At 38.4% G+C, this 27,723-nt stretch overlaps 2 protein-coding genes across 6 annotated transcripts in view; one reads left to right on the forward strand and one right to left on the reverse strand.

Moving 5' to 3' along the window:
- The window catches only part of LOC132195668 (acid sphingomyelinase-like phosphodiesterase 3a), a 118,438-nt gene that overhangs the window by 85,987 nt on the left and 4,728 nt on the right, over positions 1-27,723 (forward strand). For all 5 annotated transcript variants that reach the window (XM_059617822.1, XM_059617823.1, XM_059617824.1 and 2 more), the window contains 5 exons: positions 3,812-3,880; positions 4,976-5,135; positions 16,540-16,793; positions 22,694-22,902; positions 23,508-23,691. In XM_059617822.1, coding sequence (XP_059473805.1) covers positions 3,812-3,880; positions 4,976-5,135; positions 16,540-16,793; positions 22,694-22,902; positions 23,508-23,691 — 876 coding nt within the window. The remainder of the gene's footprint in view (positions 1-3,811; positions 3,881-4,975; positions 5,136-16,539; positions 16,794-22,693; positions 22,903-23,507; positions 23,692-27,723) is intronic.
- LOC132195670 (uncharacterized) lies at positions 24,221-25,658 on the reverse strand. Its single transcript, XM_059617828.1, has 2 exons — positions 25,513-25,658; positions 24,221-24,999 (listed from the first exon to the last, which is right to left on the reverse strand). The coding sequence occupies exons 1-2, from the start codon at positions 25,532-25,534 to the stop codon at positions 24,488-24,490; spliced, it is 534 nt and encodes a 177-aa protein (XP_059473811.1). The 5' UTR covers positions 25,535-25,658; the 3' UTR covers positions 24,221-24,487.

A 27,723-nucleotide genomic window follows, 5' to 3' on the forward strand; every position in this document is an offset into this window, starting at 1 on the left:
ACTAACTTTTGATGGAATTCGTTTGAAAATCATAGAAGAGATTGCGAAGAAGTGCATCTGTTGCAATTTCATTCCGGGTCGTTGACTCGATCGGTCTCTCTCTCGCGCACGTCATACCAAATGGGAAAACTTTTTTCGCTCTTTGCCTCGCCAGATGTATTTTTCACGGCGGACTGCAGCGGCGGCATCCGAAGCCGGCCGTAAATCTCGCTGCTTCTCAATAAAAATCGTCCTGCCAGCTGCCGAAAGAAAAATCGCCCCGATCGCCCGACTGCAGAAAAAAATCGCCGAAATCTTCTAACACCCACCAATTTTCCTTATTCTTTCAAAATTTCAATTAATTGATTTATAATTTTTTTTTTTTTTTTTTTATTCAAGATCGATTCTTGTTAAAGAATTAAAAAAAATCTACGTTTTAAAACTTGATAATCCTTATGGTTTTTCAGATTATAATTTATCTAGTATATATTTTTTTTTTTAATTTTTGTTACAAATTTTCATCAAATCCAAATCGAGTTAACTTTTAAATTGGTAAATATTGTTCTTATTTGAAAAAAAAAAAAAAAAAAAATAAATTATAATAATTTTTGTGCTTTTTTGAAAACAAAAGGTTACAAGCCAGGAATTTTACCTTAATGGGGAAATTTAAAATACTGGAATACATTTCAACTGTGATAATTGTGAACTTTTTGCCAGAACAATCGCGTGAACTGCAAATTGTCGTCGCTGTTGCTGGAAACAATGGAAGCGCAGTCGAGCGGGAAATGTGAAGGACGAAGATGCAGCGCAGCCGTGCATGCAGCGCACTTAATTCCGTAATGGCGAATAATTTCCCGAGAGCGAAAGAAGCATTAGCGAGGAGGAGGAGGCGGGGCGGGGGCGGACACTAATCCCCCTAACAAGCGTCCTTATGCACACATCAAGCAAAGCCCCTGCAATTTATTCCGCCCGTTTAAGCAATTTCAATATTTCTCCCACGTGTCGCATACATTTTTATAAGTTCTCTGTTTGCAGAGGATAAACGCGTGCGACATTTTTTTTGCCAGGCTTATTGACACAGCGAGCAGGGCCGGCGTTTTATAAAGAAAGCCAAACACGTTTAAGAGAGTGCGGGGCTCGGTTTTTATTGCACTCGGCATTGTAAATAACGCGCGTCTCGCCGCCGCGGATAAATAGCACCGGTCGGTCGGTCGGTCGGTCGGTCGGTCGACCCTCTTTTATTGCCTTCCGTGCAAACTCCAAGCATCAAATCCTGGCCTCGCCGCCGCACTTTAATGAACAGCGAAATGCGCCGCAACTTCTCGCACATTCAGTTATGACGAGATGAAAACTACAAAATAATGAAAATGTTCATTACTTTCAAGAATTGTCGAAAATGTTTTCAAATATTTGCAATTTTTCCGGTAAACTCAAAAATCGAGTTTTTTAAACAAACCTTAAAATTTAGTCAAACGTACACTCGTCAAGCGCCCCATGGTTTAAAATTTTGATGAAAAGCCTTCTAATTAGCTAAAAGATTTCATTTTTACTGGATAGAAGTGATGGAATGCTAGATGTCTTGCATTGCTAATAACTTTTAATTTTTTAATTTGCAGATCTAATACTAGTTTTTCTTGATTTTTAAATTTTCACTAAGAAAATATTGCAATAACTCTGCTTTTAAAAAAGCAACGGCAAAATTTCTGGTACCAAAATGTTCCACTCAATGTGCTCTTTCCAACGTTGAGCCACACTTGCAAAATATATTGTGGCAAGGTCAAAGGTCACCAGGATCAATGACCTTTTGTTACCAGGTCACTATGTGCGAGACGTGGTCTGAAAGAACAAGTCAAGGCAATCGCTTTTTGTTATTACACATGTTGTCGTAAATATAGCAGGAAAAAAGTTGCAGAGGCTCAAAATTATTTGTCATCCTCCACAGCTCTGAAAACCACTTTTTTTTTGCGTTTCTCATTTTTCAAATTTAAAACGGGTGATAAATATCATTTTTTTTCTATATCAAATATTATGTTCTACAAAATGGCCATCTCAGATTTTTTTAAAAAGTGGCGGCAAATTGTCGATTTTGAGGTCAAAGGGCACGAGGCCACCAAAAGTGACCTTGACCTGTGACCCACAATTTTTTACCCAGAAGCAAAGTTTTAGAGCTTGCTGTGAGGAATCCAGCCATACCCGGAATTTTTTTCTACGACCACGGGAAGCCTAGAAAGAGCCGAGAAAATTTCCAAAATGTTCAATGCTGAAGAATTGACAAAGTCAAAATTTAGCTCAAAGTGACCATGAACGTGTTCGTACACGTTCGGTCACTGTTGAAAAGTTGTCAGGCACTGAAAAATAAGTCTAAAAAAGTTGTTTTTAAATTCATATTTTCAACGGACAAAAAAAAACTCAATTTTTGTTGAAGTATTTCGTGTGAAATTATCCTTTTGGTTTGGAAAAATTTGCAGCAAATTTCATTCGATTTCGTTTTGTGTTTCGTTTCTAAAGCTTGGAATCGGGCTGGCTCGGCAAGTCTTGCAAATTAATTTAGTGGCGCAAGTTTGGCGGTAAATCAGGGGCAGGAAAGTTTGGCTCGTACGTGTGTGTCGCTGGCCGGCCGGTCGCGTTCTTTCGGGCGCAACCAAAAGTTGTTGTTGCTACAGGTGCGCGGGCGGGCGGCGCTGTAAATCGACTTAGGTCCACCCTATTAATCTCGGCTCCGGCGGTAATTAAGCGCCTTCAAAAGCCCAACCCTCGAGGGGCTCTTTATTCAGCAATCAGCTCGGTTTCAATTTCAACCCGGCCCCGACCACCCCTGCGCGATCGATCGTCTCGTTATTATTGCACCACCGGTTGTTGTTGTTGTTGTCGTCTCGCTTGGCGGCGCATTCGGATTAATTTAAGCAATTAAATGCATTCGGCGTGCGGCACCGAGTCGTTCGATCGACTGAAAATTTCATTGCAATTCTCGACAATGCGAACTAATCCTCTGCGTTTCACTTCGGCCGCGAAATGCAAAGCCGCGTTCATTCAATTTGCTTCTCTGTTAATAATTAGTCCATTCAAACGGACCCAAATCTTAGAAATATTTCCAATATGACGATTTATAAAAATTTAGAACTCTGATTTAGACGAAATGGTCAATCTTTTGGATATTATTTTTCAAGTCAATATTTTTAAGGATGTTAAACTGTACTTTTTGACCTTTCTCCATGGTCAATGACCTAGAAACAAAAGTTGCCTTGGTTCATGAGCTCAAACCTGTGACCAAAAAAATTAAAAATTAAAAAATCTTAATACAATTTCATTTGACAGCTGTTTTAGAAAAATCCGTATTGACCTCCGGCGGTCATTTTGGAATTTTGAAAAAATGAAGATTTTTTCATTCCTTGGAAGAGCCAAAATACGAACTATCATGACAATTGTTTGCAGAGATCAATTAATTCCAACAGCTCAGATACCAGAAAAATGTAAAAAAAGCAGCACATTTTTCAGCACTTAATTCAACTTTTCTCAAAAATGAATGCGGTGAAGTTAATTTTTTTTTAATTTTCCTTGTAGCCTAAAATATTAGTTTTTGCTATCCAGAGTTGGTTTCATTCTCTTTAAAAAAGAGTTGGAATGTTTTCAATCTCCGAAATTCTCAATAAAATTTCGTCCATATTTGACGAAAATGAAAATAAAACATGTAAAAAATCAAAAGGGCACATTTAAAATATTTTTCAATTTTATTATTTTCTCTGGCATGAAAAGAATGTTCCATCGGCTTTTGCTTTGCAAGTCACATGTTAGCAGGAAATGAAATTTATTGTGTCTGTTGCGTTGTTCGCAGGCTACTTTTGGCACATCACGGACATGCACTACGACGTCAACTACACCACCCTCGGGGACACGAGCAAGAGTGAGTACTTTTGTGCATCTGCAGCTTTTCCGCCAGAGAACGAGGAAAAACTTTTTACTTTTTTTATTTTTTGCATCTCGAATAATTTACAAGCACCGCGCGCGCGCTCGCGTCGAGATAAAAATGGGGGCGCAAAGTTGTTTCGCAACATCTGGCGCGGGCGTTTTGCACCTTGGCCTGCACAATTAATTCCGTCGGTCTCTCGCAAATTTTGATCCCCGCAACCAACTTTGCTGAAGGAAAACAAATCGGCCGACGTTGCAAATATAATATGGAGAGTAAATTACACAAGCACGTGATTTAGTGCCGCTTTTCTCGTCTTGAGTTATCGCCCCTCGCCTCACCCCCGCAGCGCCGCCGCACCAAGGTCAACAGGTCATCGCGTTACATAATTTTCTTCTCCATTTGCTATTTTTCTAGTAAAGAACAAGTGTCGAAAAGAGGTTTAATTAAGTAACGCTGCCTTTTTCGGTCAATTCTTAAATTTACGCCCAAATTCCGGCCTAAATTTGGTACTTGTATCAACGGTAATAAGAGCCGATGAAGATTATTTAGGGGTTGAACGTATCATTTTTTCTCAGATAATTGTTAGTGTGCGTGTGTTTTTTTCTGTTAAAATTAGTGTAGAGTAGTGTTTTGTTTGTGTTGTAAAGTGTAAAGCAGTTTCAGGGGTTAATTTTTAAGAGGGTTTTACGTGGATTTCTCGCACAGTTTCACTAAATCCACGTAAAAACCTCTTAAAAAGTATCATTTTTTGTTTACAATCAATCGCTTTTTCAAAGAGGTTGACAAAATCAGTTTTTCAGCCTTCTTGGGCTCCACATTTTGCTTCATAAAAAGCTAAATTTTTTAACACCGTTTAAACTGATTTTAGCAAATTTTAAATTTTTTTAGAGGTCGATTAAAAAAGGTTCTATTATGAATCATTGACATCAAAAGCTAAAAAAAATTGAGAAAAAAAAATTAATTTTATTTAAAAAAGCAAAATTGAGAATCAAAAAATTTTGCTTTCGGTAAAAAAATGAAATGATTTTCAAACATAATTGGTAATTTTGAATGGCAGACGTGTTTTTGATGATTTGTGTGTTTGCGCAGTGTGTTGGCTGGGCCGGCAGACGAACGGCGGCGTGCGTCGGCTGCAGCCAGGCCCGTTCGGCGACTACAGCTGCGACTCGCCGTGGGCCCTGGTCAAGAGCGCCGCCGACTTCATGAAGAAGAAGCACGGCGACAACATCGAGTTCGTCCTCTGGACAGGGTGAGTCATTCATCCCCTAATTAGTAATTGTTTCCAAACGAAATCCGTGCGTTCGAATGCGGTTTCTTCAAACCGCTGATGCGCTCCATTAGGTGCGGTGGTTCGTTAATTGCTGCCCGCCGACCGCCAATCCTCTTTTGGCCCAAATCAATTCCACTCCTGCTTTGTTTCCCTTTTACCAATTTTTTTTCTTTTAGCAATTTTCAATAATTAAAATTAATGTTTTAAATTTTCTTCAAACAGAATATATGAAAATCATATTTTTTCTTTAAAGAAATGCAAATTTTTCTTGTACATGAGCGGCTGAAAAGTGGATTATTTTAAATCACAAATCTCAGCTGATTAAGATTAATTTATAAGATTTGGCGTTAAATTAAGTTCATTTTATTTGAATTTCTTCTAATTTTTATTGCAAAAACTGCAACAATTTCTTATCTGTTAGAGCTGCAACAGATTTAAAAGCACCAAAATGATGTACATACTTGATGTTCCCTTCCAACCATGTGTCACACTACTTGATGAAGTAATTGTGGCAGGGTCAAAGGTCACCAGGGTCAAATACCTTTTGTGACCTGATCACCACGTGTGATACGTTTTTAGATAGGTCGTGTCAAGGCGAGCACTTTTTGTCATTTAAAATTTTGAGCCATCATGCATAGGAAAATGATTATGTCGGTTCAAACATATTGATCTGCAAAAATGCTCTGGAAACCACGATTTTTGCTCTTTTAATTTTTTATTAATTTAAAAACGACAAAGGCCATCCAATTTATCTTTAAATACATTGCAAAATTTTACTCTATACAAAATGGCAATCTCAGAATTGAAGTAAAATTGGGGGAATATTTTAAATTTCAAAGCAAAGTGCTTTGAGGTCACTGGAAGTGACCTTGAACTTCGACCTACGATTTTGTAGTCAACAGCAAAGTTGCAGGGGGCAAGCAGGCGACTTCAAACATACCCAGATTTTTGTTCAATGTCCACGGGACGCCTATATAAGCTTTTTCTAAATTTCCAAAATACAAATTGGAGTCTTGAAAAACCCACAAATTTTGAGCTCATGTTGTGAAACTATACATTTTTTAAATCCTTTTGAAACGGTCTCTATGATTACAGACTATGCCAAAACATTGCACAGTTGTAATGTTTTTGCCGCAGCATTTCTGTAACAAAAATAATTTTGCAATAAAATCCTGTTTATTTTTAAAAAGCAAAAACAAGAAAGGAAAATTTGCATTTTTCGTGGTGTCAGAAATGAAGAAAGAAAGTGAGGCAAGAAAAATGTCTGGTTTTTGCGCCAAGAAAGGGCCAAATTAAAAGAAATAGAAATTTTGGGGCTGTAAAATAAACAAGTTTTGTGAACGCGCGCCAAGTCTTATTTCGTTTGTCGCCGGCAGCATTTTCTTGTTTTGTTTTTTCGTCTCGAGAAATGGAATTGGCGCCGCCCCAAAAGTGGGTCTTTCGGGGTTAACGACGAGCGGGGGCGGAATGAATGTAATTAAGCAGTGGCAGATTTCGCCGCGGCCGTCACATGAGAGGAGAATAAAAAGTTAATGAAGGCGCGACCGAGTGATGGAAAAAATTCACTCGCGCATCTGCCGTCGTTAATCCCGGCCGAAAACGCGCGCAAAAAATCACGAGAAAGAGAAAATCTAATTTCGAGCCGCGCAGCTCTTTTTCCCTCCACGGCCACTTTTTATGCGGATTCTCCTTTTCAACGCAAAATATATACATTTGTCTCTTCTTCCCTCTCGCTTGCCACAGATTCATTCTTTTGCTCGCAAACCACCCAAATTTCATTTACTTTTCCAACGAATTCTTTGCTGAAGCATTTTTTACTCAATAAACGCCTCAAATAAGTATCGACGTCGCTTTCAAGAAAGAAGAGCAAAATCATCGTCAAATTTCTTATAAGAAAATGGTTGAAGTTAAAATCTTGTGAATTGTGAACACATTCGAGAGCAATCCAAGTGAAAGTAAAAAACTGCACTTTTGCCTTCCTTGTATTTTTTAATTTCTTTCCCCAAACGCCGTTTTGAAAAAAAAGAAACATTGTTTTAGTTTTAAAAAAGGACTTTCAAAATGAAATTTAGGGAATTATTTTGCCGTAAGTTTCATCTTTAATTTGTTAAAAAGTCTCTTCTTGTTTCGCCTAAAACTTGAATTGAAATTCTCGGTTGATTTGAAGCTCGCATTTGATGAGAAAAATGAGCGTCGAGTTTTGAGCTCTCTCGGGTGAAGAGGCAAAGTTGAAATCTTGGCTCGTTTTTCGCAGCTGCACGAAAAGCACGTGCGCGGCTGCAATCGTCGCGTCTCCCACGCTAAAATAATCCGCTCTTAATTAGGCTCCTTTGAAAGAGAAGCGAGCGGAACGTAATTGGCCTGAAATCACACACGCGACGACGGCAACTCGCAAAGTGAAACACAAACTGCGCCTTGCCATTGCCAAAGTTGCATCTGCACGTGCAATAATGCTTTGCGGTTTGCCTGCGCAACTCAACACAGCGGCCCAAAATCCCACTTTCATTGTTACTGAAACAATTTGTCCCTCTTCACAGCCTCAAAAGCTAGACAAATTATTCAATTTCTAGCAATCGTAACTCAAGACATTTTGAAATAAATTCATTCTCATTTTTCCGAAAATTCTTTCAACAGGAATTATTTATCAGATTTTTACAATTTATTCAAATTTAAACAATTTCTAATTTAGGCAACAATAATAATTCAGAAATTCATATTTATTAGGAAGTGAAACAAATTAATTTAACTTGTTAAGAACTAAGTGAAACATTTTGTAAAGAAAAGATACTTACTTAAGTTGGTCCTCTTAAATTTATAGTTGAAATTTTATGATTAATTAATATTTCTTATTAATGAGGAGGGAATACATTGGCTTATGAATAAAAAAAACCCGCTTATTTTGAGATCTTTTACCACCTATTCTAGTTTTTAAAATTCCACCTTCATATTCAATTACTGTTAGGAAAATTTGGCCAGTAAAATTATTTTGATTCAAACTCACTCAAATTTCGCCAGCCAAATATTAATTCTTGTGTCAGGACCGCGTTTGAGATGGTCCCGAATATGCGTTGTTGGCTCGCGCGCCGCTGCACAAACACAACATTGTCGGACGCTTGAGCCACTTTTTTGCGTGGAACGTGAGCGCCTCTGTGCGGGCGTCACGCGACTGACATTTGAACAAAACGAACGAGTCTGATTAGGAAAATCGGCTCGTCGTAAATCACCTTTTCCTTGCGACACACTCAAGATTATATTGTGTTGCTTGTAATTGAATTAGTTGAGGAACAAAGTGGAGAGCAAAATTGATATATGCGCGGCGGGCAAGATTAATCGTGTTTTTGGGCGGCGACACGCGCGAGATGACGAGCCAAGATTAATGGTCGCTCGAGCATTAATTGAACGCGCGCCGAGTAATTAACAAGGTCCCACGTGCGCGATTAAAACGCCATCAGTCCAAAATTTACTCGCCAATTTTCAGTCTTTTGAGAAAGTAAAATGAAAATAAATAATAAATAAAACCAGATGTTTGCATTTGGAGAGCCGAGGGACTAAAATTACAAGAAATTGTAAAAGCTCTTCATCTAGACGCATTTCAACTGAAGAAAGAATTCATTCTCACGACTCTGCAGCACCAGAAAAGTATGTTTCCCGAATCATTTTTTCCGCACGAGAAACTTTTTAAAAGTGCATTTTACCTGAATAAAAGTTATTATTTTTTCAGAATTGCAAGAAACGAGAGACGAAAATCTTTTGTTTGTCTCAAGCGTTGGTAAATTAAATTTTAAAAATTTGGTTAATCTAACTTTTGGACTGACAAACTGACAAAATAAACGTTTGATTTGTAAGCCTAAGAATTGGGATAAATGTTTGAATTATTTCCGGAAAAATGGAGAGAAATGTGCGTCGAGGATCTTTTTCTGCAAAATTAAAAAGAAGCTTTTCAACTGAATCATGCGAGTCGCAGGCGAGGGAGCAACGACCGCGCCGAGCACCACAAAAGCCCACCTCTTCCATAATTAGCATCATTTGTTTCCACACGAGAAACTTCTCTTTTTGAAATGCATTTTTATTTTCCTCAGAATTGCAGAGTCGCATCCGTTGGGAATAAAATATTTTTCCAGGTGCTCTACTAAATTAAAATCAGAATTCAGTGAAAATTTTTCGACTTTGTACAAATTACAAATTGAAAATGAGTGTCCAGCATTGTTGATTATATTTTGTTCTTTTCGTGTAAAAAGCTTTGAAACGTCAAACGGATTTGCCTCTTTGGAAAATTTGATTTACGTTTGGCTCGTGAAAAATGCAAATGCTTTGGAAAAAGTTCCACTTTGGTTGCGGATTTCACGGCGTGTGGGCGCCCAAAGCAAAAACTCGTCTGCCGATTTTGTCCGCCGCGCCAACACTTTCGCATTTTCACAGTAAAGCTCACATTCTTATTGCATTTTTATTCAATATTGAAGGATTTAAAAAAGAAATTAGAAATCCATCTAATCAAATCACAACAATTTTCGATTGTTGCAATTTTTACGATTTAATTAAAATTTGTTGCTATTTTCCTATAAAAATTACCTTGAGATGGCTTGAGAAGGTTTTGAAGTCTTCAAAATGTTCTAGAAATACTAAATTGCTGAGCACGTTCCCCTTTTAAGAAGCATTTTGTTTTCTCATTTTTTTCCCACCGCAGCATATTCTTCTTTGGCAACGTTTTGTGGCAGGTGGAGCGGAAAGAGCGCTTTGAAGTGGCATCAAATCCGGTGGCCGGCGCGAGCACTTTGTTTCGAAAAATGCAAATCCACTTATGCAAAGCGGCTCTCTTTTGTAATGAGCGCGAATCGAATTTGCATGTGGCGGCGGCGCTTCCATGTTCAAAATGCGATGCTAATAAGTGAAAAAGGTGCTTTTAGGCGAGGCGGCGCGTCTCCGGGGCCTCTCAAATAACATCATCATATTTTCACCCGAGAATTTATTACGGGAGCAGAGGCGAGGCCGGATGCTTTTTATCAAATGCATCCCAGGGACGTCCCAGCACACTTTGCCTTTATTAAAAGTTAACCGAGGATTGAAAGGCGCCGATTCCCCGCGGGCCAAACGAGACCAACATGTTTGCCAACCAAACATTGCCGAAGACTAAAATAATCGTATGCCCAATTATGCGAACCCAATTTTCAAACTGTCACTCAACTTTCCTCCGGTGTCGCGTCGCCGATCAAATATCCTTTCAGAGGAAATGTTGCTCACTTCAAAACCACCAAATATTACACAGCAAGCGCTCCATGTATAAAAACGTCAATTTTTTGGAAATTTCCAAAGGAAAATAATTCCCAAAAATTGAAGTTAATTTTTTGAATTTCCCTAAGCTATCAAGATTTGTAAATTTGTAAACAACGCTATTGCAATTTTTATATATATTTTTAGTTCAATTGCATATACTTTGCAGGGTGTTCCGAATAAATTATTTTACATGCTGACCAATTGCGACAAAATAAACATTTGATTTAAAGAATTGGGATAAATATTTGAATTATTTCCTGAAAAATGGAGAGAGAAATGCGTCGAGTATCTTTTCCTGCAAAATTAAAAAGAAGCTTTTCAACTGAATCATGCGAGTCGCAGGCGAGGGAGCAACGACCGCGCCGAGCACCACAAAAGCCCACCTCTTCCGTAATTAGCATCATTTGTTTCCACACGAGAAACTTCTCTTTTTGAAATGCATTTTTATTTTCCTTACGGAAATTCTGTTGTTCAGTTTCAAGAAAAGTCATATTTGAAAATTTTATTAATTAAGAATTAAACCTTTGGCAAATACCACGGTCAATTTAGCAAACTCTGAACAGGCCTATCGAGATGGTCAATGTGAAAATATCATGCAAATAAAACAGAAATATAGAGTTGCCTAAAAAAATCCCAAAAATTCGCTTAGAAATGTTTTTTTCGGCTTTTGTTTGATGACGGAGTGACATGAAAGTGATAAATAGGGTTTCATTTTGAAGAGCGTGAAAAATCTGATCCATCTGTACTTCTTAAAAACAAAGCTTACCAAACCCTTTAAGTGTAAAGTGCTGAATTTTGTAAAAAAAAAACTGCAGCACGATTTGGAAACAAATGATTACAAAGGTTGTCGTTTGCAAACGAGCAGAGAATGTTGTTTTTAAGCTGTCAGCGTTGCGGGCGAAATCTGGCGAACGAATTTACGAAATTCAAAACAAAGCGCGGGCGTCACTCAAGTGTCGCTGGTTTATTTGCGCGAATGAAGTCTTCAAGTGTCTGTCTCGCTCCGACAGCGATTTCGAAAGAGACGCGCAAACCAATCGGGGTAGGCAACGCGCCCGCCGCCCCTGCGCTGCCGGTTGCATACCCTCTACCCCCTTTAGACTCGCACATTTCAAACTCATCAAGGACTCTTGTGTTTTCCCTTTTTCCAAACTCTAAACAAAGAAGCCCTAATATTATTTAGCAAAACTTGCTTACGCGGAAGGAAATAATTGGGAACTCTTGATAATTTCAGTATTCGCTGGAAAAGTTTAAAAATAAGCTCTTTAAAAAAGTACCTTAATTTGATCTGTTTGAGCAAAATCTTAGCTAATGGTGTTGCCAATCGAAACGTGTTTTTGTTTTTCTTTTAAAATGGAATGTTTTACATCAATAGAAACTTTTCCAGTCGCAGTTAATTAGACTGCGAAACAAAGCTGCCGCTTGATTAGTTTGTAAAAAGTCTCTCTTTACTTCTTTTTATTTTTTAGTCCCGAGAGCGAGATTTTGCATTTGCAAGCGGAGTCGGCGTTTTACGACCGATGAATGCACCGTCAGCGTCTTCTTTTTTTGCCGCAAACAATGAGAACACGAGCTCGTTTTCGAATCACAAAACATTCTCTCTTTAGCTCCGTGCTCGGTGAAACACGAAACGAAATGTGTGCCGACAGCAAAACACGGCCGGGAAACGAGCGACCATGGAAAGGCGCCAACCAAACAACCCAGTTATTTGGCGCCTTTCAAACTTTTCCTCTTTGCAATAAAAATACTTTAAAATTTACGCCTACACTTTTTTCAGTTTACATTATTTACTTTTGAAGTAGTTTCTGAGACCGAAAGTTTAACAATTAGAGATGAAAATTTGCAATTTAGAAATTGTGAGAAATTACAAAATTGAGACATTTTACCACGAAACCAGGTAAAACGGTTTTGCTGAAGTCAATTGATCAGCGTTTTAGTTGCAAATTATGAGTATTGCGGTGAACCACAAAACTATTCCTGCTTATAGCGAGATTAATCATCCAAATTATAAAAAAAAATTACTTGAATTTTACATGATTTAACAACAAATAAATAGGAAAAATAAATTAATTGATTATTAATTTTCTTAAAATTTTTTTCAGAAATATGGAAATATTTCGTGTGAAAATGAAAAATTTGAAATCAAAATATGATTACTTATCAGAAAAAGAAAACTAATTTTATCGCTCTAATGGCGGTAAATCCACTTCTTTTGTCACTCAACTCTCAAAACCTTGTAGAGCATCATTATTCGCTTTTTTCTCAACTTCTGACTGGCTCTGATTTTCCCAAGTTTAAGTTTCTATTAATAGAAGTTCTTGTGTTTTTGCTTTGATTTATTATTCTTAAAATTAAACGAATTAAAATATTCAGAATTATAAAATGAAGATATTTTAATTAATATTAATTTTTGTGTGTGGTAATCTTTAAAAATATTGTTAGAATTTAATTTCAAAAGCTCATGCAACCCGCAACCAGAACTAACTGAGCAGAATTAACGAATTGAGTATTTAAAAATTTTTAACTTGTCATTAATTGGAATGATTTTCTATTTCGGGCAAAATTGCCTTTATTCTGAACCCAATATAAAAAAGTTGCTCATCATCACCGAGGAAGCCGGTTTTTATTTCATCATAAAAAAACTCTAGTTTTGCCCAAAATGGATAAGTTTTGTGTTTGTTGAAATGAAAGGTGACAAAAATATTTACTCCCCCTTTTTTCTTCTTTGCTTTGAAACAAATGCAAATGCTTTGTGACTTTGAGCAATGGAGAAGGAGTTTTGAAATTTGATTTTCACGTGGCAAGGTGGACGTTGAGCAGGACACGCCATTCGTCAACCTTTCAGCCCGGCCGGCGAAATTGCGGCTCTCTTGGCATCGATTTGCGGAGCTCGCGTGACCACTCGGCTGAAATTCTCGTTGCGTGCGCGGCCAGATTCGGAAAGTGAGCGACAAGTAATAAATGAGGCTCGTGCGTATAAAGTGGCCTTCGAATGTGCAGTTTCGTTTTACAGATCAACCTTATTAATCGGAGCTTTGTTTTGCGCGCCAGAGTCGATTTTCCCCCTTTTTTGTCTTCACTGGACCCGCATCTGTCTCCGAGCAACAATCTGGCGATCCGAAAGGCATTAGCCGTGGAAAAATGAGGGTCGCTGGCAAAAACACTCTCTCCGGCCGCCCGGCGACGACAGCTTTGTCTCCGAGCGGAAATCAAGTCCCCCAGTTTTTATCCGGAAAAGCCAAACTAGCCGAACGTTGAGTCTGAATCAAGCTCGAATTCCCCCTTGCAATGTTTCAAAAGCCAGAGGAGGCCAAGCTGAACAAAAAAAGAAAATCACAAATCCAGAGTCGGGTTTTATCTTCATTATTTAGTTGAAAAGCAATTTATATTTTGACTAAATTAATATTTAAAATCAAAATTGCTTCAATTGTGGTTTTTGACGAGCTCAACAATGAAATTGATGCAACAATGGTGACAAAAACCAAATGTTTTTGTGAATGGCGTTGGATATTTTGTTAAATTTGGCGCTGGCCCGCAAATGATAATCACCACTCAGGGAAGATTGTGTGTCCGGCTTTCGTTTCTTTCTTTCTTTCGTGAAATTGGTGGGGCGATGAGCGCGTCCAATTTCGCGCGTTAAGGATGAGCGAGCGGCGAGCCAGAGAGAGAGAAAAAGCGTTTCTTTTATTAAAGCCTCCATTTTTATCCGGGGCTGCACATTCGCTTTTACGCGCGCGACAAATACAAATGCCGGCGCACCTCCTTTTACGATTGCCACATAAATGTCGCGCCGGGGGTTAATTAAAAGTGCTGCGGCCGCACCAAAATATGAAACCGACTCATTTATTGCTTCCACACGTTCCAACGCTTTTCGTTACTTTTCCTTGCAATTTGCTTTCCTTTATTTAATTAAATTTGATTGTGAAAAGTTTCGCAGCAAACTGATTCAGAGGGAAATAATTATTACACTGGAGTAAGAAGAAAGGTAAAAAAAGCCGCCAACTTTGGGTGAGGGGAATTAAAACGCGAGTCAATATTGTTAATTTAAATATATTTTTTGAATCCTGTTAAAATTTTAATGAAGAGTTTTTCTTTCATTAAAAGCAGTAAGATTTTTAGGATTTTATTGATCCTGGTTCTTTAACGCGTGATCTATAAAATTAAAAATCCCTAAACTATTCTCACAACTTCATGTTTAATGTAAAGTTACATGAACTACATATTTTCCTACACCTGCAGAAAAATCAAAACGGACCATCATCCCCAAAGTTCCAACTAATTTCGCTAAACAAATGACAAAATCGCTGAAAAGTGACCTTGACCTTTGACCTACAGCTTTGGTGCCAACAGAAAAGTTGTTTGGCATGAAAAATTGATTCTACGTGAATTTTTTATTCGCAGTTCCAGAGTTGTACACGTTTTATTTATTATTTTTATTTCAAAATGTCAAAAAAAAAAAAAAAAAAAAAAAAACTGGAAAATTGAAATGTTGGTAAACAATTTTCCTAATTAGAATCACTTTAACTTTAAGTGGAAATCAAAATGTTTGGTTTTCTGAATCTAATTCCTCCAAAGTCCCTGAAAGTTCTCGTGGAAATGCCCTTAATTATTCATTTTTAAGCAGAATTTTTTTGTCAAGAAAAACGATGAATTTATTTTTGTCATAAGAATTTGAACCTGCAGGAAATTTCAATGATTATTTTATATTTCAAGGTAATTCTCACGTGAAATTGTGTCCATTTTGAGATTACAAAAGCGTTCCTTTTCAAAAGAATATCGCATTTCCAGTTTTTATTGTGTTGTTTGGCAGCGAAAGAAGGTTTTATTTTCTCGCCCATTTGTAATTCAGCCCTTTTTGCGCGACACCGACGATTAACCCTTGTCCCCTTTTTTTGGGGGTGAAACGCGACCTCTCGTATGAAAGATCTCTTGACATTTTAATGAAACGCGCGCGCCAGAAGGTTCTTGTGTTTCGAGAGGTGCGCCGCGCGCAAAAAGCCAGAGATTTATCGCCGCCGGCATAAAAAAGAAAGAAAAAGTCTCGCGTCCTTTCCATTTGAACAAATTCAAATCCAATTTCAACTCGTAATTAAAGTCGTAAAATAATCACGAATTTATCGCCGCCAACAAAGGAATTTGGCCTGAAAATAACAAAATAAAAAATTTATTTCCCGGAAAATTGAATTAACCGGCAGGAAAGGAAGGAAAATTACTTCCGGTGGCCAGAAACCGTGACGTTGCCCCAATTGGCTTAATGGACTGTGGTCGGAACGAGGAAATTTAATAAATCCTTCGCCAGAAGAAATTCGTGGGGCGGAGAAAAAATTGAATTAATGCCGCCGCCGCCGCCTTTTTGCGCAGCTCGATTTGCAATTCAAACCGGCCGCTTTTGTGAAATCACGTTTCGGTCTTGGGGCTAAATTAATTGAGCTGAAAAGTTGCGCGCCTCGATATTCATTAAAGCGCCGCGCCAACATATTGCTTTTAATAAAGAGACGCGTAGAGTAATTAAATTCGCTTCCAACGGCGCTCCCTCCCCTCAAACCCCTCTCCTATTTATAAATTTGCACAATTCAAAAGCCAGCAAATGAAGAGAAGTTAAAATAAACTCTGAAAAACCGGATTCCAAGAAAGGAAAGGAAAAGCTTTTCAACGTTCTTGTTTTTTTGTTATCTCGGAGTGTTTTTGTCTTTCTGGCTCTTTTTTTACCTTCCATTAGCTAATTATCAGCGTCGTCGTTTTGTCAAACAAACAATTAGCGTCGTCGATCCGTAAAAGGAGACAAAATAACTCATTAACTGAATTTTCCAATCAATTCACTTGAAAGAAAACCAAAGAATAAAAGTAAAAACTTCCAAATTTTCAAGCATCTGTTTAGGGATTCATAAGAATCACTTTTCACTTCCAATTCTAGATTTGTACTTCAAATAACAACCGATTAATTTTAAATTAATTCCCTGATTTTCTCTGTAAAATAAACAAGAACAATTGACAGAAATTTATAATTATAAAATAAATAACCAGAGTAAGTTTTTGGTCTGAAAATTTGAGTTGTAAATTTGTTGAAACAAAAAATTTTAAAAACTGAGCCTGAATGTGATTGAATTTGCAGGGACGCGGGATCGCACGCGGCTTCGGAGCCGCAAAAGCTGCTGGCGACGATGCAGAACTTGACGGACCTTCTTCGGCACACGTTCAGCTCGCAGTTCGTGTTTCCCGCGCTGGGCCACGGTGACGTCATCGGCCACCACAACCACCACCACCACGGCCACCCGCACGCCATGACGGCGCACGAGCTGTACAAGAACGTGGCCGACATGTGGCGCTTCTGGCTCCCCTCCGAGGCCCTCACCTCCTTCCAAAAAGGTACTAAAAATTCCCTTCTTTCTTTTCTCTTGAAATAATTCTCAAAACTTGCACTGTTATGTAATTAAAAGTAAAGGGGAAAATGAAATTCAAAATATAATCACAAGAAATATTTTAATAGAATTTGAGAGAGAAAAAAATATTTCAAAAAAAAAATAATAATAAAAATAAAAAAATTCCCTCCAATTTGCTATTAAACTTCTTAATGAACTTGTGAGGCTCTAATTGAGTTCAAAATTTCACGACCAAACAATTTTGATACTCGTCAGAATGAATCTTTGATGACTGGAGCAACTTTTTTGCAAACAGTGAAAAATTTTGAAGCTCCGTGATTCAATTTGCGCTCGTTTTGATCTTCAGATTTTATTCCGTCATGCGACAGAGAGACGCAATAAGGAAAATTTCCAGTGGAATTTGCGCTTTTTCCACCGAGACTTTTCTTCTCAGATTTGTTGCGTTCCTTGCAGATCTCCTAGAATTCGTCCCTCTGAAATTTTCTATCCGAAAATAACGAGGTCCTCTTTTTCCAATTGAACGCGGCAAAGTTATTTGAATGAGAAAAGCGCCCCGGGCCACTTGAGCGCGGTTCAAAGGCCAAACTAATGCAAATAAAACGCCGGATCGATCGATCGCGTCGGTCCAGATTTCATTACAGATTAAGAACATGTTTTTGCGCCGCGGGAAAAGGGAATCCTCTTTTCTTTTACCTGCCAAGTAAAACAAACACAATTGGACGCGCGAGCAAACAAAAAGCCGGAAAATCTTGTTTCAAACCAAGCAAATGTTTGCCTCGCACACAATCATTCGTCACGCGTTTAATAATTACTTTTCCCAGCATTCATTCAAATTTCTATGCTGCTTCTTTGGGTCTGCAGAGAAGTTTGTTTGTCTTGAATTGGCTTATGAGCAAAGAGTAAGTTTAATTAATTTGAAAATGTGCCATAAAAATCGCCGCTCTAATATTTTTAAACTCATCAATTTAATTTACCTACCAGAACGATGAAATCGCGACATTGGTTTTTAAATCCAAGATGGCTGCCGCCTGGCCATTGTTCTGTTGCCAAAAATTCGCACCCCGGGCGACAAAAAGCTATAATATGAACATTTTCTTGAAGTAGACGAGATATCAATTCGATCTATGTAAAAAAGCTCAAATCTTGTCGCCTCCTTTAATTAAAATTTGTTGATAATTAATTATTAAATTTTTAGTAACACAAGAATTCTGATAGATTTTCCTTGAAATGCCTCTCGATTTGTTTAGAATTGAATTTGAGCAAAAATGTTTAGGCGGGAAAGCAACTTTTTCTCGTTTTCCTGTTCGGAGAGCTCTTCAGTGGCTATTGATGAAGCGGCAGGCGTGAAAAATGACGGGCGCCAAGTTTGGGTGTGGGAAAGGCGGCGATAAATTTGAGAGGATCAGCCGTGGAAATGAGCTGCGGAAAATGTTTGCTTGGCAGCTGCGAACGCCGCCCGCACCGCAGATATAAAAAAACCGACCGTCTCGTTTTTGCAGCGTCGAACGGCGAATTTCATTTCGAATTTGATTTGGACTTTTGATCGGCTGCGGCGGCGGCGGCCAAATGGAAAAGCTTCATCAACAACAGCTGCGCTTCCAATATTCGGAATTCGCTCCGGCCGCAAACTTTATCGCATTTTTGCTTGAATGTCTTGAACTCTGAAAACGCCGGGGAAACGTTTTCAACACAATTTCTATTGAAAACACCAAAATTGCTTCAATTCTTCAAGTGCAAGTCGATGACGAATAACTTTAAAGATGATGAAATCACTTGAAGGGAGCAAAATCTTCCACAAATAATATTAATTTGCACCAATAGGATTCTTTAACAATAAAAAAATTGAGAGACATCGCAAACATTTTTAAGATAATTTGAATTGAAGTTTGAATTTTCTACATTTATCTAATGCTAAGTAAATCAGCTCATTTTTGAACACTTGTAATTGAATCAAAATATCATGAAAGTTTGAATTTGGGTTCTTTAAATACTCAATTAGGCAACCTGATGAAAAATCTGAGATGGCCAAAAGATGCGCCGTGTCTCTTTGCATTAGAATACAAATTTATATTTTTTTTTTGAGGAACTGTTGATTTTAAAATAGCGTTGAAAAGACTAAATATTTTCTGTTTTAATGAGAAAATGGGACTTTTTGATCATAATTGGAAAAAATTCGGTAGTTTTATTGTATTTCAAATTAAAAGTGAACAATTTGAAAGAAAAAAGTTCGTTCTTGTTTTCATCTAATTTCATTAACTATAGTTTTACAAATATCAAGAATAATAATTCCTAAAGGTTTTCTCTTTGAATTTAGAATTTGGATGATGAGATTAATCAAGTAAAAACTCTTATTCGTGATATGCAAATCTGAAATTGTTATTGATGAGGACAGCCGAAATTCTTCTTGTAAAGCCGCCGCTGAATTGAGTTGGGAGAATTTGCAATCGGGCCAGAGCAAACAAGCGTCAAAAGGGCAAGTTGCGATTAACCTGCGGCGGTTCGCTCAAATATTTGCAGTTGCCAAGTTTGGCAGCAAAACACGGAGCGGCACTCGCGGCTAATCCACGCAGACCGTCGCGTTTTTATCGCTCTCATTTTTTTACCATGTGCATTTTACGGCGCCAATAAAAGTCCCGAAAACTCTCTCATCAATCAAAATGACCGAAATATTGTCGGGGCCGGGCGAGTGACGGACGCACTAATGGCCCAAATTTTGCACAACTCTCGTGATTAATGCGAATTCCGTTGAAACCGCAAAAGTCAAATATATTCCAGCCCAGGAACTAAATTTTCCTCCGCTCCTTTCTTTTTCGAAAAGATGCGACGGTTCAAAGACGCATAAATTGAATTTTCTCGAAAGTAAAAAGAAAAACGCAACCTGCTTGACAAGCGCGTCGAGCAGGTTGCATATCGATCGACGACGCCATGTGGTTCTTTGAAATGAAGTGAAAGAAACCAGTTTTGAGGAAAAAATGGTTCAAAAGTGCACTTCTTCCTTCACCTTTCGTTCATGAACATTTTACTATGAAGACAACGTAATGCCAGTGACTTTCATGAATTTGCTTGGCTTTTTTTTTTAGTACATTGTGATTTTGTTCTATTTTCTTTTGAACTTAGAAGCTATTATGTCAATTCAACCTTACGGCCGTTCTGTGAAAATCCTAGAAATGCCTTTTTGTTGAAAAAAAAACGACTTGTTAAGTTTCGCGCGAGGCCATATCACGGCCTGTGCAATTCGTTTGTTTGCACAAACAGCGCAAACAGAGCCGAGCGTAACTTCATTTCGGCTAAACATTTATGAATTGCACCGAAGCAGTCCAGTGGCGCAACTTGAAGCCCATTGAATACCAAAATAAATAGAAAATGAAATATCCACTTTTGGTTTTAGCCTAAAAATAATTTCAAGAAATTCTATTTCTTTATCGAAATCATTTTTTTTTTTTTTTTTTTTTTTTTGAAATTGCGCCACTGCGGAGCGCAGGCGAATTGTTTTCCGCCGTCTGGCCACCAATTTCAAAATATGCACTCGCCCAATGTAAATGATATTAATGAATTTGGCGCGCACTCGGCCGCGAAACGCTCCTTTGTGTCGATTCGGCTGCACGCGGAATAATCATGCCTGTTAATTGCTTTGAACGGGTTGAGCCACCCCGCCCCACCCCCACCAACCCCCTCCAGCCGAACGGAGGGAGCGGAAAAACCGAATTTACTGATCAGTCTGTGTTCAAAGAGCCTCTTTCATCTCCCATTTAAAATTTTGTGTCTCTAAAGGAAACTCAAGACGCCTTCTTTGTGGCATACGAGACGCTATTTTTGAAAATGCTTCAAGAAAAATTCATTCAATTTAATCCACACGCTTCCAAAATTATGGTTTTTTTAGTGGTCATTTTGAAAATTCCCTAGGCCTGAAATTTTCAGACTTATTCTGGTCATCACTGATGGTCCTGTATGAAATTTTATTTTGTAGTGGTCATTTTGAAAGAGTCCTATATTTATTGAGAATACAAATTCCTCGATTCATATTCCAATGTTGCGCAGTCACTTTATAATTGTGATCGACACTTTTTTACCATTTCAAATAGATTTTATTTATAAAAAGAAAAATGATATTTATGGCTCTGGAGGTCCTTTTGTTGATAAATCGCTAAGAAAATTATTTCTCGTTGTCGCGGGCCTTTTCCAAAAGTATGAAAAGAGTTCAAAGATGTTTGAGCGAAGGGAGTTTATTTAAAGTGCGCGCGGCCTCGATTACAAGTTAATAAATGCGCCGCGCACGAGATAAAAGTTGGCGCTGTCGTTACACGCCAACTTTCCGCCCGCAAACTTTGCCCAACTTGAGACGATAAGGAGCGCGAATCAATCTCGACACTCGGCTACCTTGCTGAAGCGAGCTATTTGAACCCATTTGAGCAAAACTGTTACTTTAATCGCCATTTGAATTTTTTTTTTTTTTTTTTTGAAAATCTTACACTCTACTCTTTTTTAGGCTTGGCATATAAAATTTATTGAGTTTTTATGTTCAAACACCTCAAAATAGTTTATTTTTGGTAGTTTTTTCTTTTACTGAAAAGGTTACAAATTATGCTTGTTTGCTCCATTTATCATTTTTATGTTGACGTGAATCCAAAATATCAAAATCAAATTGAATGTTTATGCTTCATCAGGATTTTTATGTCAGACTCATTATTCACAAAAATTAAGGTTACAAAAGTGATTAAAATACATGTAACAACCTCCCTGTTTATTTTTTTTTACCAATCATCATATATTTTTGTTAATCAAATTCAACAGATGAAAGTTAATAAGTTCAGTGTAAGACGGAACAATAGAAATGTAATTATTTCTCGTTGAAATTAAGTACGCTCGTGTGTCTCATTGGCGATTCGAAGCGCGAAAAATTAGCTTCTTTGCAAAATCGTCACGGAATTCATTAAAGAAGCTGCGCGCGAGAACAAAACGTGTGTGTTTGTGCGATATTTACTATTTATTCCGAGCAAAAGCGTCGGTGGCATAAATCATTTCTGGCTGCCAGCGCATGATTAAAATTCCGCTCCTCTTTTTCTCATTCGCCCATCGCGAGCGAGCAGGATATTAAAATTCTCCGCATCGAAAAGCATTTCGAGCGCGAGACGAGAAATGAGCTTCTTTCTTTCTTTCTCCACGTCTAAATTAGACTCTCGTGTTTGCTCTCGCGGTCGTCGTGCATCTCTTAATTCCTGCAGCCCTTTGACGGCTCCTTCAACAAGAACGTAATTCAGTCTGATAAATGCTCCGTGCAGCAAGAGATGAATCCAAATCGCGACCTCTTCCGCCTGCTCTCAACCATTATAATTTCCACCATTTTCCTTCCCAGCAAAAAAGGCGCGAGATCGATTTCACGCCACACTCTGTTCCACTTAATTAAGTTGCTGCGAATCCAACTCCGAATCGTGGAATTTCTTCACCTCTTGATCTTCCTTTCCAAATAAAAATCTAGCAAAGTAGTTGATAATTCTCAGCTTTAAATGTTCCTGCAGATTTCCTCTTTCGAAAAACACTGGAAAGTTTGCCTGATTCAATGAAAGTTGTTGTTTGAATTTTAGCAACAAGGAAACAGTGGCGGATGTTCACAATGTGTGGCCCCTGAAGACTTTCCCACATCAGCCGTGTTGAGAAATTTCACCACATCAGCCAAGTGTAAAAGGAAAGGAGTGATGGGAAAAAATTAGTCATTATTTTTCCATCTTTTGAAGCGTAAAAAATGCGTGAAATGCAAAACGAAATTTTGTAAATGGTACAGAATTCGAGGGAATGCCTAAACAAAAGTGTCAAATTTTATTTACTCTTGGTGAAAATTTGAAACTCAACTTATTTTCATCTAATTTGTGTGCGGTGGTGTGATTTCAGGAGGGTACTACACGATCGAGAACAAGGGCAACCGGCTGCGGCTGATCATCCTGAACACGAACCTGTACGTGCGTCGCGGGGGCGCGAGCGCCCCCGTGCGGCACCCCGAGGCGGCCGCGTCCTCGTCGCCGGGGGCCGACGACGACCCCTCGGGCCAGTTCGAGTGGCTCGAGATGGTCCTCGACAAGAGCCTCCGCCGCCGCGAATTCGTAAGTTTTTTTTGTTTTATTCCAAATCAATTTCTTCTGCTTTTTATGATCGCGCCACTGTAAATGTGAGTTTGTTTTCATCATTTTTACTGCGTCCCCTCCCTGCCGTGCAACACCTTTTTCACACGTGATCCTGCTGTAAAAATGCAGGCATTGCCAGTTGAATGCGACATACAAAAAGGTTTTACTGCGCCGTAAACAAGCCAGCCGACGTTCGCGCATTGTCTTTATTTATTCAATGACGCTGGCCGCTTTTTTTTCAATTTATTAATAAATAAAAAATGAAAAATTAAGAGCTAAATAATATATAAACAAATAAATTGATAATTTTTAGAATGTATGTATGATGTACCTGGGCAGTAATTGCCTTCTGATACAATCAATAAAGACACTTTGCAACTACATACAAACTACCTTTAAAACTCTCCTTTTAATTTTTGATTTCGTACCATTAAAAATCATCATTGAATGTTTTAAATTAAATTGTTTCCCTCTCTTGTGTGATTTCAATTTTTTAATTTTTATTGTTTTTTTTTATCTATTGATCTAATAACCTAATTTTTGTTTTAATTTTTTTCGGAACTGAAATGAATGTGAAATTGCAGGTGTACGTGATCGGGCACGCGCCTCCGGGGGCGGACGAGCGCGGGTCGAGCGAGGGCGGCCCTTTCCAGGACAAGTTCAACCGGCGCTACCTGCAGATCGTGCGTCGCTACGCCAACATCATCGCGGGCCAGTTCTTCGGCCACCTCCACTCGGACACCTTCCGCGTCATCTACAACGATCTAGGTCAGTTCTGTTTTCTAAAACCAAGTCCAAGACCGCGGCCGCCCCGAAATAGAAGAGCCTTGGCACGCGCTGAACGTTGTTGGCACCAACTTTCGTGCAAACAACGCCGGCCGACGCCAAATTTCGCAATTGCGCACCAACAAACATGTTGCTAAACTTGAAACTTTGAGAAATGCCCTTAATATTATTCACACTAAATATGCGACTAAACAGCAATTTACATTCAATTCAAGTTTTTGAATTTAAAGAAGTAAATATCAAATTATAATAAAAATAGTAAATTAATAATACAGATGAAACTTGCAAATTTCCATGGTTAAAAAAAAAAATTATAAGCTTTTTACGCTGCCAAAAATTAATAAAAAACCCGCTTTCAACATTATTATGAATTGGCAACTTCGACTCGTGGAATATAAAATTTTTTACCCCTCTGCAAAAACACTAAATGTCTTTACCATTTATTAATTAACAGAATTTTGTATTATAAAGAAAATTCAAATATTGAAATTTTCTGTAAAAATAACAGTGAAACGGTTCATGAATATATATATTTACTGTTCACAAACAAAAAATACAAAATGTCTAGCATACCTCACTTTTCTTTCACCAAAATGAGTTAACAAAAATTATCAAGTAAATTAAACCATAGAAAGGGAAAATCTGCTCTTCGACTGGCCATAAACTTCCTACTTTGATGCATTTAACATTGTCCGTGGGTCAATCAATCTACACAGATTAGTTGGGAATTATCAAAGATTGCGGCACAAAACGTCACTTGATGTTTTTAACAATAAATTCACGCGTCAGCATTTTGATTGGGCGCGGCGAGGAGGGCGCAGCGGCACTGCACGTGGTGCTGGACGAGGGCGTGGAGGACGCGCGTGGTGCCGTCTTTGCATTCGAACTGGATCGAGTAGTTGGCGGGGGCGACGAGGAGGGGCGCGTCGTCGGCGAGGGGGCCGAGGGCGGCGCGACACAGGGTCTGCTGGTTGCACACGAGTTGGTAGAGGGCGTCGGTGAGGGGGCGGCACCCGCTCAGGGTCTCGTCCTCGTCAGGGCGCAACTCGGCGGCCGCCAGTCTGCGCACGCCCGGCGCGTGCGCGGTGCGGCCGAATGCCAGGGCGGACCCTTCGGAGGAGAACTCGGCCTGGCAGCCGCTCAGGTGGCAGAAGAACACGGTCAGGGCGAACGCGAGCAGCGAAAACGCCACCACGATCCACAGGATGTTCAGGGCGTCGCCCACCCTCTCGCAGAACGACGCCCGACCCTCCCCTCCGCCCTCCTCCACCGTCACTCCCACGATTCCCTCTGCAAATATTTAACAAAATTAGAGTCAAATTGGCACTCATTTGGCCTAAATCGTGTTCAAGGGTGGATTGTATTGAAAAAAATCTCGCTTTTAAGGGTTGAAACCAGAGGGCCTAGCATTTCCCGCCAAAATCAAGAACTTGACAATTGAGAAGAATCTTTTTTAATCGGATTTACAAAATCCAAAAGGTTCAAAAGCTTTTGGCGGGAAAAAGTGAACTCCTCTTGCTACCTTTAGGAGGGTGAATTTTACCAAAAATTGTGATTTCCATTCTTGGAATTCGTCCTCTTTCTAATTCAAGAACAAAAAATCGCAAGTGGAGAGGCCCTTTAAAATGTTACGAACATAATAATCAACGTACTGAGGAGCTTGAGATGGAAGGCAATGTTTGCAGATTTGCGTTCTTTTTGTCGCTAATGAATGGGCAAATCCCGAGGGTGTAATTTTACGAGAGAGAGCAAATCTGCTGAGAAGAGTGGAATGAAAATGACGAAAGTTGGTGCGCGGAATACCTCGGGAGCAACTCTTCTCCATTGTGTCTCGCTCGGCGTTTATGCAAATGCAGCACACGGAGGCTGTGCGGCGCGTCGTCTTAGCCTCGCCAGCGCCACCCGCTCTCGTCGCTCCAAACACGCCACTCTATAAATAATTTCGAGACTGCGAAACCTCAAATTTACGATCGCGCGCGCTTTATCTTGCTCTTGAGATTGCCAAATGAAATAAATACGTGATAAGAACGTTGGCAAATTAGTTCGAACGAAATGAAGTTGCACTTGACTTTAAAGAAAAGTGAATTAATTTCTAAAAAGGCTGATTTTATTTCGAAATAGTCTTGAATAGGTTTTGCGGATTGAAAAGTCAAACAATAGAAACTAAATTTCTATTCAAATAGAAAGAGGTTTTGTAAATTTCTTTGGTTTAGTTGCAAATGCAAACGAAGCACAATTTGTGTACCACACAAATGAAATAATAAGTAAAAAACGTGGAGAAGAAAATATAAATTCAGAGAGAAAAAAATCATTTCGGCAAACTAAAAATGGAGATAATAAATTTAAATATTCCTTGTATAATTATAAATGTCTGAAAATCCAAATTTAACAACTCTTCGGGGGAAAAACCCTATTTATAGATTAATATGTTTGGCAAGTGATTCAACCGCAATTTGTTTTCAGTTGGGTTTGAGTTTTTCATACAAAAATAAATGGAGCGTTTTTGCGGCGCGGCTGGAAAGTAATTGTAGGTGCAAAGTGCACGCAAACCGCCAATTGATCACGGGCGCGACAAAACAATGGCGGCGCGTCTGACTCTCGGTTTGTTCATTAAAAACACGCAATTGATGTTGCCGCCGCCGACACAAACACATGTTCCATTGTGCGGTCGCCCGGTCCGGTGCTCACCGCGACCCTGATTTTTAATTCCATTTAATAAAATGATTCATTTTGTATTATTGAAAAGCCTAATATTTTTCCAAGAGATGCTTTCATATAAATAAAAAAATTATATCAATTGATATAATTTTTTTGATAAATTTGATAATAAATAATTAATTATTTATTATCAAATTTATATTTTGTCCGGTTCTTGCATCAATTTTTAATTTTGTTACAGATCATATAGAAACAATAACACTTTTGATGCAAAAGTTTAGTTGTTCCAAATGATATATTTCTTCAATTTAAGACACAAAAATACGGAAGTGACAGAGAATCGGAATTTAATCTTTTTGAAAAAGGAGATTCGAATTAATTAATTCAGTCTGAGGAACCAGAAACTTTTGATGAATTCGATTCCAGTGAAAAGAAAGTTAAATTTTAATTATTTAATTTGTATTTAAAGCAATTTCCTTCTGGCATATAATTTGCTATGAATATTGCAAGTAAATAATTGCTTCAAATTCGAAATGAGAACAATTTGGAACTTAAGCAAATCAAATTTCTCCCTTTTCCACAATAAGAAAAAAAAATGAAATGATATTGCAAAAAAAAGGAAGTAATTTTTAATTATTAAATTTCAATCGTTATATAATTTATATTCAATTGATAAATGTAAGAAATGATAAAAATTTGTACTGTGAGGGAAATTCTTTTGTCGCTTCGCTGCATTTCATATTTCTCTGAGCTCGCAAGACTGTTTTCAATTAGGAAGAAACGAGAACGGTGGCGAAATATAATTTTTCTCGTTCTTGCTTTCTTTGTCGGCGCGGAGACGGATGGGTTGTTTCGGCGGCGCCAGCAAAGGGTGGAATCGGGCGCGGATGGTGTGTCGGGGTGCAATTTGAGAAATAAATAGGCATTAGTTTTGTGCAGGCGGCGCCATTAATTCGGATTACGCGCGGGCAGAGCGTGAGAGCGGCTTAAGGCGAAAACACACGCCCCGAGACGCGAGCACCATAAATTTCGCGTCAACCCCATCATCATCAGCGCTCGACAAATATGATACGTTTAAAATTTCAAATCCAATCTAGGATAAATTAAAATGCGAGGAATCTTGGAAGCAAAATATTAATTATGAATTCAAGTTTTCCTCTACATATTAATTTGCATAATTAAAGCAGAATAAATGTTAAATATTTATTTTGAACACAAATTTTAAGTGTTTTTTGATCAGCAATTGTCTGGCGATTTTGAAAATAGAATCGTGCAACTTATATTTAATAAAAATTATTTTTACAAGTTTATTTCGTTAAGTCATCAACGAATTGACAACTTTTAAAATACGTCATT

This window comes from Neocloeon triangulifer, unplaced genomic scaffold (genome assembly GCF_031216515.1).
Source record: "Neocloeon triangulifer isolate White Clay Creek 2 clone unplaced genomic scaffold, ASM3121651v1 ptg000010l, whole genome shotgun sequence".
Classification (NCBI taxonomy): domain Eukaryota; kingdom Metazoa; phylum Arthropoda; class Insecta; order Ephemeroptera; family Baetidae; genus Neocloeon; species Neocloeon triangulifer.